General features: G+C 50.5%; 3 protein-coding genes across 8 annotated transcripts in view; 2 read left to right on the top strand and 1 right to left on the bottom strand.

Annotated features, from left to right (window-relative positions):
- The first annotated feature begins 42 nt into the window (after positions 1 to 42).
- Positions 43 to 1,312, top strand: LOC6897205 (dentin sialophosphoprotein-like). 3 transcript variants are annotated; one of them, XM_033380517.1, is made up of 3 exons: positions 43 to 479; positions 536 to 997; positions 1,046 to 1,312. In XM_033380517.1, the coding sequence occupies exons 1-3, from the start codon at positions 180 to 182 to the stop codon at positions 1,238 to 1,240; spliced, it is 957 nt and encodes a 318-aa protein (XP_033236408.1). In that variant the 5' UTR covers positions 43 to 179; the 3' UTR covers positions 1,241 to 1,312. The 3 variants fall into 3 exon arrangements, with proteins under 3 accessions (XP_033236408.1, XP_033236407.1, XP_002137377.2); XM_033380516.1 differs by having other exon boundaries at positions 45 to 479; positions 536 to 1,141; positions 1,190 to 1,312; XM_002137341.3 differs by having other exon boundaries at positions 45 to 479; positions 536 to 1,312.
- Positions 1,313 to 1,976: 664 nt separating this feature from the next.
- qin (tudor domain-containing protein qin) overlaps positions 1,977 to 9,841 on the top strand; it is a 70,952-nt gene continuing 63,087 nt past the window's right edge. Inside the window, exons 1-3 of the mRNA XM_001358492.5 lie at positions 1,977 to 2,256; positions 2,857 to 3,443; positions 3,501 to 3,581. Of these exons, the coding sequence (XP_001358529.5) occupies positions 2,133 to 2,256; positions 2,857 to 3,443; positions 3,501 to 3,581 (792 nt within the window). The 5' untranslated portion in view covers positions 1,977 to 2,132. The remainder of the gene's footprint in view (positions 2,257 to 2,856; positions 3,444 to 3,500; positions 3,582 to 9,841) is intronic.
- LOC4801438 (trithorax group protein osa) overlaps positions 3,583 to 9,841 on the bottom strand; it is a 30,766-nt gene continuing 24,507 nt past the window's right edge. Inside the window, exons 1-9 of one of the 4 annotated variants that reach the window (XM_033378925.1) lie at positions 8,984 to 9,124; positions 8,318 to 8,895; positions 7,735 to 8,228; positions 6,874 to 6,965; positions 6,240 to 6,837; positions 4,855 to 5,660; positions 4,590 to 4,795; positions 4,383 to 4,525; positions 3,583 to 4,326 (exon numbers count right to left, since the gene is read on the bottom strand). In XM_033378925.1, coding sequence (XP_033234816.1) covers positions 3,762 to 4,326; positions 4,383 to 4,525; positions 4,590 to 4,795; positions 4,855 to 5,660; positions 6,240 to 6,837; positions 6,874 to 6,965; positions 7,735 to 8,228; positions 8,318 to 8,895; positions 8,984 to 9,017 — 3,516 coding nt within the window. In that variant the 5' untranslated portion in view covers positions 9,018 to 9,124 and the 3' untranslated portion in view covers positions 3,583 to 3,761. Of the gene's footprint in view, positions 4,327 to 4,382; positions 4,526 to 4,589; positions 4,796 to 4,854; positions 5,661 to 6,239; positions 6,838 to 6,873; positions 6,966 to 7,734; positions 8,229 to 8,317; positions 8,896 to 8,983; positions 9,125 to 9,841 lie in introns of those variants that run through there. The other 3 variants (XM_033378923.1, XM_033378926.1, XM_015181766.2) reach the window with 3 other exon arrangements.

Below are 9,841 nucleotides of genomic sequence, written 5' to 3'. Positions count from 1 at the left end.
CAAAACCGGAAGTTGATACAGTACTCGTATAGCACTCGTATATGCTAAAACACAAAGCAGCTGTGGCACTTTCCGTTGAGGCGTCACACTATTTTGGCAGGTCGACAGGGATCCGGGAAATCATTTACATTCGTTTTCTAAAGCATTAAACACATACCAAAACAAAAACACGTACAGTCATGTCTGACTTCAATGGCGATCATTTCCCCGGCCTAACCGCGAATGAGAGATTCAACAGGCAGTACCACCGCCTGCTGTTGCGGGCCGTCATGAATGTGGACATCGAGATAGGCATACCGAGGGCCACCCAGGACGTCATTGATTCTCTACCATTTCGCACGGTTCGGGAATCGGAGCTGGTGGGCGTCGACCCGAAGTGCTCCGTGTGCATGGAGTCCCTCCAGGCTGGTGAGATATTGAAGAGCATGCCGTGCAAGCACGAGTTCCACGATCAGTGCCTCATCCGATGGCTGGAGGAGGTAACCACGTGTGTGCAATACGGGAATATTAATAGTATCCGATCTTCCACCTGCAGTCCTACTCGTGTCCCTTGTGTCGCTTCCAGCTGAACGCCCAAGACTTGACCTTTACAAGAGTGACCCAGGGGCACCTGGCATCGGTCAACCACCCCCTAGTCCACGTCTACGGGCCCTTCCGCCGCAGCGAGACGGGGTCCCTCCGTCGCAGCCTGAACGGGCCCAACAGTCGCAGCCTGAACGGGCCCAACATTCGCAGCCAGACCGGGTCCAGCCGCCGCAGCCAGGACGGATCGAGGCACCGCTTTCAGGACGACTCCAACAGCAGTGACCAGGACGACTCCGACAGTAGTGACGAGGAAGAGTCCGGCCGCAGTGACCAGGACGACTCAAACCCCAGTGGCCAGGTCGGCTCTAACCCCAGTGGCCAGGCCGACTCTAACCCCAGTCACCACTCTTACCGCAGTGATCTGGACAGCTCCAACCGCAGTGACCAGGACGACTCCAGCCGCATTGACCAGGCCGACTCTAACCTCAATGACCAGGACCACCCTAACCTCATTGACCAGGCCGACTCTAACCTCAATGACCAGGACCACCCTAACCTCATTGACCAGGCCGACTCTAACCTCAATGACCAGGACCACCCTAACCTCATTGACCAGGCCGACTCTAACCTCAATGACCAGGACCACCCTAACCTCGATGACCAGGCCGACTCTAACCCCAATGACCAGGCCGACTCGGACCGCCAATTTTATTAGACTGAGTTACATTCGTTGTCATTTTGTATGTGAGAAATTTCATGTTGAATAATTATACAGGCAAATATGCTATGGTAGAGCACACTAATGGGTGGGCGGAGGATCATCGTTGCATTGTGTGTATGCAACGAATAGGGGCCTATTTGCGTCCATTTGGAATTTTTAAATATCTTGTGATTTGTATAGTTTATCATCGCAAAGATCACCACTAATAAATATCTAAAATTAAATTTTGGCGCCTAAACAATAGACAAAGGGTTGACACGTACATAATTTTGATAACAAGTATCGCAAAAGCTGTCTATTCTGCGTCTAGTCCGATATCGATAGCAAATGCGCAAATCTGAGCAAAAAATTGATGGATGGCAACGCTGGCTGGCGCAAAAGGTTTAAACAGTGCGCAATAATTTAAAAAGTTACTAATAAAACTATTAATTAACTTATGAATATTGATCGAATACATAGAAATGTAGGAACTTGCATATAAACATGCAATCGATATTTTAGAGCTTCACAAAATACAACCTCGAATATTGCAGCCCTGTGCGGCGCAAGGTGGGAATTTCTGAGGTTATCAATGCTGTTCAAACGTTAAACAACAGAACAGAATATCATATAATATATCATATCGTTGATACATCCCAAAAAATATCAATATATCGCCAAAGAAATATCACTTTCAACAAAAAATATATATCGATATTCTGATCTATGTTTATTAGCAACCCTAAAAGTGCGGTTATTTCGCATATTTCTATCTCGCCCTCTACTTCGGCGTCGTTTTGCTACTACGCCTGAAAGTGTCGCGATTTTGATGCAAACTTTGACTAAAAAAGTATTTATTAAGTGAATTATTAAGCCTCAAGTAAACGTTTAGTGTTTTGCTGGCAAGATGTTTGCCGGCGAGATCGGCATGCAGCATTTTGATCGCCAATTTGTGGCGGGCCAGCTGAAGAAATTGCTGCGCTGCCCAAAATGCCACAGCGACTATGCCCTCAAAAGTGCTAAGGGATATGGTAAGTGTTTTCTCTGAATTAACTATTAGATTAGTTTTCGTGTTAGTTGGGAAGCTATTGAAAAGTATTTCTTTGTGTGCCTGGGTGCGTGTGGGTGCCTGGCGCCCATGAGCATGTATGTGTAGCGTCTGTTTGTCGAGTGATAAAAGTCTAGCCAGGAAAAAGCCAACATAAAAACCGCTGCGTACAAAGTTTTTTTTCTTAAAAAGCATTTAATACACAAACCCATACACAAACATAAGCATATAGCTGTTGATATACATACATATGTATATATATGTAATATTTCCAGTGGAAAGGGGAAGCGCATTTAACAGTTGCGTAGAATGTTGCCGAAGAACTTCGTGCTCGGCATCAGTGTATGTGTATATGCATGTTTCGTTCCAGTCTAGCTACATATGTATGTAGAAAGAAACCACAAATAATTCGCGGTATTTGCTGGGAAAAAATGTATGCCCTTGAAACGCATAGCATCTCAAAAAGCAACAAATACATTTTAGCGGAAAAAAGGCTGAGCCGGCAGCACATTTACCGTTACACACATATGCGTCGTTTCTCTTTGTGGCGATCTTCTAAACATTTTTCGCTTATCTTTGGCAGAGAACCACCGTCCCTTCCTGCTGCCCTGCGGCCATAACCTGTGCGAGAACTGCCTTAAGAACGGCGAAAAAGTGCATTGCGCCGTTTGCTCGGAGCCGGCGCCGCCGACCATTAACGAACAGGATTTGAAGGCCAGCTCCTCCGGCTTGCCGTACCAACTGGACTACCATGTGATGGGGGAGCTGGCTGACTTGGAAAACATGCACCGTTCATCGGCGAGTCATCAGCAACAGGTGACGCAAAGCTTTGAAGTGACCGTCAAGTCGAAGTGCTGCGAGTGCATCAGCAGCGTGGCCACGCGCCTGTGCAAGCAGTGCAACGCCTTGTACTGCAAAGGCTGCTACGAGGCAGTGCACAAAAACAGTCGCGTGCTGAAGGCGCACGCCTTCAAGTCCCTGAAAGAGCTCTATAATCCACACAAGCGCATATTTGTGGGCAGTGACGTCTTCCTCATGCCCTTCCAGATGAAGTGCAAAGTCCACCTCACGCAATACAACACCTACTGTCGAGCTTGCAAGATAACCATCTGCGGAGAGTGCGCGGGCAGTAATCACGCGGGACACAAGGTCCAGCAGCTGTTGGAAATAGTGAGCACATTCCCCTCCTGTTAATCCGCTGCTAATCGCTCTGTTGTTCCCTTGCAGAATCTCCACTCTGTATCCGAGATACCGGCCTGCCAGCGCTCCCTGGAATCTGCGCTGCGCAACATCCACAACGGCCAGGCGGTGAGTACACACTAGTCAGATTTTATTTCACTATCGCTATAGGTCTGTCTGCATATACGATTCGTTTACGGCTAGCTATTTACAGTAGGTACTTGCTTGCTAAGAATAATTTAAGGCATACGATTCTCATTACGAATATGGCAAGCTTTTGCTCCGCTCTCAACGGGGGTCCTCTCATAATCAGGCACTGGGCTCCTTGATGGGCATCAGCTGGCCCGTGTCGCCATCCGTTTTGATCTCAATCACCTCCAGCTTCTCGACGCTTACTCTGGTGGTCTCCTGCTTCTGCTCCGCCGCCTTGGTGTCGCGCAGACTCTGCAGCTTGTCCTCCTGTTCCTGCTCCTCGCTGCTCTGCAGGGCCGTCGGCTCCACGTCAAAGTCAGCGTCAGCGTCAGCCTCTGGTTGCGGCGTGGAGGACACGACTATGGGCCTGAGCACAAACGATTGCTGCGTGTCCTGAGTGCTGGTGGGGGCCATCACAGTGGTCGGTGTCTGGTCGAAGGTGTCGTAGGAGCCGCGCTCCGAGATGTCATCGATCTCGTCATCGATCAGCAGATTCCTCTCGGAACTCTGCTCGTACACCTGGGCATTGATGCCGCTGCCATGCTTGGGCGATGGCTTGTGGTTCTTGGGCATCGCCGGGGTGGACGGGGCCTCCACGGGCTTCTCTGCCTGCTGGTTGGTCTTGCGCTGCTTCTCCTGCCGCATCTTATCCTCCATTTCCTGGAACTTCATGGCCAGATATCTGCAAAGAATCGGATATTAAACTATTTTAAGCTTCAAACCACAACCATCTCTCACTTGTCCACAATGGGTCCGTTGTAGTCCTCTGGGAACTTCGGATTGAAGGGCAGTATGTACTTGTAGAGGCGCTCGTTCAGCACATACAGCTGCGCCGTTGTCGAGCACTTCACATTGAACCACCAGTCGCAGGTGAGGGCAATCTATGGAGGATTAGCAGAAGCGTAAGGAATGTATTGCCGATTTCTACAGCTAGCCAGATCCCACCTGACTGAAGATGGTGCCATTGGGACACAGGAAGGAGGCCTTGCCCCCGTTGAGATCGCAGTAGTGCCACACCTGGCAATTGGTCTCTGGATCGCCGAAGAACCCCTTGTAGCGTTGCTTGGTGCACTCGAAGCTGGTCTGCGGTATCACCGAATAGTTGGGATAATCGATGCCAGCCCGCCCAGTGCTCGGGCCTGGATGTTTGTCTGAAAGGAAGATCATCTTTGATCAAGTCTGTAATGAGATTTCTGTGGCAAGCACTCACTTGGTCCCTTATCGGAGCCCGTGGCTGGGGCGTGATCCTCTCCGCTGTCCGTGTTGTAGTCGTAGTCGTCGTGGGAGGAGCTGCTGAGCTTCGTCTCGTGATGCTGCGGCGGATTGTGGGCAATGGTCTGGGTCTGCTTGAGGTTCTGGAGAATGCGAATCAGCGTCTTGATCGAGTTGTCAATGTTGTCCGGCGTCAGGGTCTGCGGCAGGTGGTTGCTGGCCTGCAGCTTGTGCAGGATCTCAGCCAGCGAGGAGGTGCGTATGTCCGGCAGCTGGTCGTCATAGACGACGGGGTGTCCCTGAACGGCTGGCGTCAGTGGAGGACGCTCGTGGGCGTACTGGTAGACGGGCTTCAGCTTGATGGGCGTCACAGTGGAAGGCTCTCTGCTGGCCCCTTCACTGGGCGGAGGCGGTGCCGCCGACTTGGGGGCTTTGCTGGACACATAGACGTACTTGGGCGTGATCTCAACCGTATGACTGGGCGTCGGCGAGGGCGTAGTCACGTAAATGGGTCGCCGGGTAGCCTTGTAGGTGTGCACCGGCTGCAGCCGCAGCGTTGGCTGCTGCTTGTAGAGCACCGCCGGCCGAGGCGTGGATATATCGGGATGGAGGTGGAGGTTCGGCCCAGCCGGTTGGTGCTCTGTATGCGGTGCCGTTGTGGTCACCAGGATGTAGGCATGCTGCAGATGTGGCGGCCCTACCTGAGACTGCTCGTGTGGATGCTGCTGCTGTTGCTGCTCCTCCTCCAAGGACTGTCTGGGTCCGTCTATCAGGTAGTCTATGAATTGTGGCGGTGCTGGGGAGCTAAGGACAATCGATTCGTTTTATGATTTGTAAGGAATTGATTTGAATCAAACCATTTCATGGATCGCAAAGGAGGCTTTCAGTTAGGAGTTAGCAGAATGAATGGGGTCTGAGGTATGATTATGGATTATTTATGGATTTCGATCAGCGGTTATTCTGTACTTGGTGGGGTTTGTGTGTACGAGCGATACGAAAAATCAGAAATCATAAAGAATGATTATCTAAATCTATTCGATTGCGATCGGATCATTATTATAGCATTTTTATGGACCCTCTATTCATAAAAGGTAACACGTCCAATTAAATTTACTCCTGTGGCTATTGGAACACCTGGTTTTCAAACTTGTGGCTTTTTCTACGACATTTAATTTAAAATCAAAATTTGTATACCCAATTCTGGCTCTTTAAAAAATCTCTAAAAATGTTTAGCGTTTTGTATAACTTTTGGTTCTTGCTCAGGCATATACTAGTGAACGAGTAGGTATCTTGGTGTCGCGCCACGTGTGCCGCGAATCCAAAACGATTTTTTGCTATAGTTATCCAATATCTAAGTAGACATTCCTTTGCCTCCCTACTTACCCGAGCGGCGCTTCCTTAACGAACTCGTGCCGCGGCGGCTGGGGCTGTGGCTGGGACTGGGACTCCGACAGCGACTGCTCGTTTACATGGGCCAAGAGGGCGCGCAGTGGAATGTGCAGCACCTGTTGACCAGCGGCCGCATCCGGACGCACATACAGCGCGTCGTACTTGTGCGGATGGTGGCCCTGGCTCTGGGACTGTGACTGTGACTGTGTCTGGGTGTGTGATGGCTGATTGGGATGCAGGTGAGGCGTGTGCTGCTGTTGCTGTTGTGCTGATGGTGGTGGGTGTGGTTTCCCAGCTAATGTATTGCTTTGCGCTGGCCGAGCCGGATGATGGAAGTCGTAGTGTTGCTGCTGCAGTTTCTGGTGTTTCATGCGTTGTTGTAAGTAAAGCACATACTTCTCCTGGGGCGTCATGTGCCCCTGACTCTGTTGGTGATGCTGATGATTCGGATGATTCTGATTGGGATTCGGATGATGGCTACCGCCACCGGTCGAGTGGGACGGTGGGGGGGCCATGTTGAAGTAACTCTCGTACTTGCTGACATGCCCGAATGGCGGCGATTTTTGATGGATTATCAGTGCGGTTTTCGAGGCTGGACGTTGGCCTGTCCCTGTCCCTGGCCCTGGCCCTGGCCCTGGCCCAGTGTCGCCGCCAGAGGCGTCAGCGTTGGATGCGGATGCGGATGCGGATGCTGGCTCGCTGTAGACACTGTAGCCAATGCTGTGGGTGGTTAATGCAAAGCGTTATGGTTGGGTTTGAGTGATGTCATTGTGGTTGTTGGTTGGGTGATTGTAAGAACGGTACCCCTCCCCCCCCTACCTCCGCCCGTTCGTACGTTTTGTGGCCGACAGATTTTTGAGCCGCGCCCGGCGGCTACTTATGACATGAATTTGCCATTTGACAATTACTACAAGAACATAAGGCCTGCCCCCCCAGCCCCCTGTTGCCCATGGGCAACCGCCACATGTGGTACATCGAACTGCAATTGGGGCCCCCGATCTTGCGACATTTTCGTCGATTCTCACACGAAGATGTGCGATGGAGGGGGAATGGAGACACGGAGACACGCAGACGGAGGCTGCTTGTGGATTGAGTCATTGCATTTAATGCAATTGATTTTTCTGCCCAAGGGCATTGCACATGCAACGTCTCTGGCGTCTGTTGCGGCCACAATAATGATGTTGCTGCCGGGTGGCTGATGCTGTCCGAGATGTCGTCGGTACCCAAGGTGTTAGGGTATCTGTAGTGCGTTGCACTCGTTGGAGTGCAGCTCCCCACCGAAAATGGCAACACTCTTAATTGGTATTCTACATGCAGCTCCAAGCGGATCACATCACGAGATAGTTGTGTGTGTGTGGGCGCTTGAGGGCGTGGCTGTGAGAACAGAGCCCCCAAACAGCTGTGTGGGGAAGCCATGCTCCGACTTACATATTGGTCGCCTAGACTTTCACACAGAGAGGAGGGAGACTCTGTGGCTAATAAATCTTACCTTGGTGTTGGCTGTGCCTGGTGTTGCTCCTCCACTGGCTCTTGCTGTTGCTGCTGCTCCTCGGAAGATTGCTGCTCTGGTGAGGCAACTCCAGCTGCCTCGACTGCTGCATAATCCGTAACGATTTGTGTTTGATGGGAGTTTTTATGTGGCGCTGCTTCTTCGAAGACAATTTCTGGCTTGTTGTTGTTGTAATTGATGGTATTGCCATTATGCTGCTGCTGCTGCTGATCATTGTTGTTGCTGTTGCCCACTGGCGTATAAATAATGGGTACAAACTGTCCCGGCAATGTGTTCTGCGCTGTAAACGGTGTTAAATTGATTTTTGATTGTTTGCCTCGCTGTCGATGGTGATGGTACTGCTGCGACGATGCCACCAAACCAGCAGGCGATACTATCTCGTACTGTGGCTGCTGCTGTGGCAGATACTGCTGCTGCTGTTGCTGCTGCTCCTTCTGTGCTGGCAACGGCGGAAAATGCTGCACCGTCTTGTGCTGTGTGTGTGTGTGTGTAAATTATGAATTTGATGATTATTTCTGCTTATTTATGCTCTACGGAATCAAATACTGCCTTGTCTACTTGCCTTGTGCGTCGGGTTCAATGGCTTGTAGGCTATAAAAGTGGCGCCCGAATCCGTCAGCGGCGGCTCCTTTCCCTGGCCAGGTGGCGGATGCGGATGCTGATGTGGATGCTGGTGTGGATGCGGGTGCGGGTGCTGATGGCTGCCTATGGCCAGGGCATGATACACTTCGCCTGCACCCGACTGATAGTGCGCCGCATGGTGGTGATGGTGGGGATGTGGCTGGTGTTGCTGCTGATGCAGATGCTGCTGCTGCTTCTGTTGCTGCTGCTTCTGCTGCTGTGGCATGTAGGCCAGCGGCACGGGTATACGACCAGCTGAGGGCGCCTGCAGCTGTGCCCCGCCAGCGGACGCCGAATGCTTGGCGGCATACTGCTGATTGATGGGCAGCTCCGGTGCCGGCAGATAGAAGGCCATGTAGGGTATCAGGCGACGACTGCGCTCCGAGGCGCTCAGCTGCGAGTCGCCCAGAAGGTCGCTGCTGTTGCTGTTGCCTCGACTGTGCCTCTTGCCATTGTCTGGAATGGGTCCTGCAGGACCTGCTGGACCCGCCGCTTGGTTAAACGGCACAAGGCAGGCAGCTGTAAGGGAAAAGAGTAGACTATTAGTGCTCTCCCTTATTGATTTTTGGAGATTTTTTGAAGAGAAGTTAAGGTCACAAATAATTACACAAATGCAAAATGTTCGTTCTGTATTTGCTCATGTTCGTATGACACTATCCTTTAAGTTAAGTCGGTGCGACCGGGCATAAAGACCTTATGGGGAGAATGTAGGCAGTGCGCGAGCTTCTTCTCTCGCTTGCTGGTAGCAGCAGAGCACAAAATCCACCAATTTTACGGTTTGTCTCATGCTATCTTTGTCTTGCAGTCTCGATTGAATATACGACGATAGGAAGAGAAGATCAGCATAAAGACAAAAACTACGCAGCAAAGTAGAGCGAGAGAGAGATAGGGTCCCGTTTGTTATTCTCCCACCCTCACTAGGGTCGCGTATTTGTGCCGAGATCGAGAGCCGTCTCGGTCAATGCTGAGAGAGCGCTAGAGCGCAGAATAGAAGGAACGGGGGAGAGAGAAATATACTGAATCGATTGCGACAGCATTTATTGCGTGGGCAGAGCAAAAGCTTAAAGCGAAAGCTAAAAGCAAAAGCTGGTAGCTAAAATGAGGATCAAAATTGCTTTCTATGTATTTGTTTTGTATATAAAAAAGAGCTGTGTAAATGTTCCAGTTTAGGAAGAGGATTGATATGAAATATATGGTAATATCGTGGTGGTTACGGAATGAACCAATTCCGTCGGAAGCTCGCAAAACAACAGCAAAGAAGTGAGACAGTTGACTCTTTCTGTTCCTCTTGCGTCCAAAAGGTGCTAAAAAATGACAAAAAGATTAAAGTAGGAGGTTTTTGGCTCCAATTGAATGCATATGTCTGGAGAAAACCAACCACAAAATAGACTTACTCATAGATAAGGACATGGCCATGGTTGGGCCCGTCGGTCAACCGCTGGTGTTTGGTTTTCTTTGATGGAAA

The sequence above is a fragment of the Drosophila pseudoobscura genome, chromosome 2, assembly GCF_009870125.1.
Source record: "Drosophila pseudoobscura strain MV-25-SWS-2005 chromosome 2, UCI_Dpse_MV25, whole genome shotgun sequence".
Lineage (NCBI taxonomy): Eukaryota > Metazoa > Arthropoda > Insecta > Diptera > Drosophilidae > Drosophila > Drosophila pseudoobscura.
Note: the sequence above shows the minus strand (reverse complement) of the source record. Positions and strands in the feature narration are given on the sequence as shown.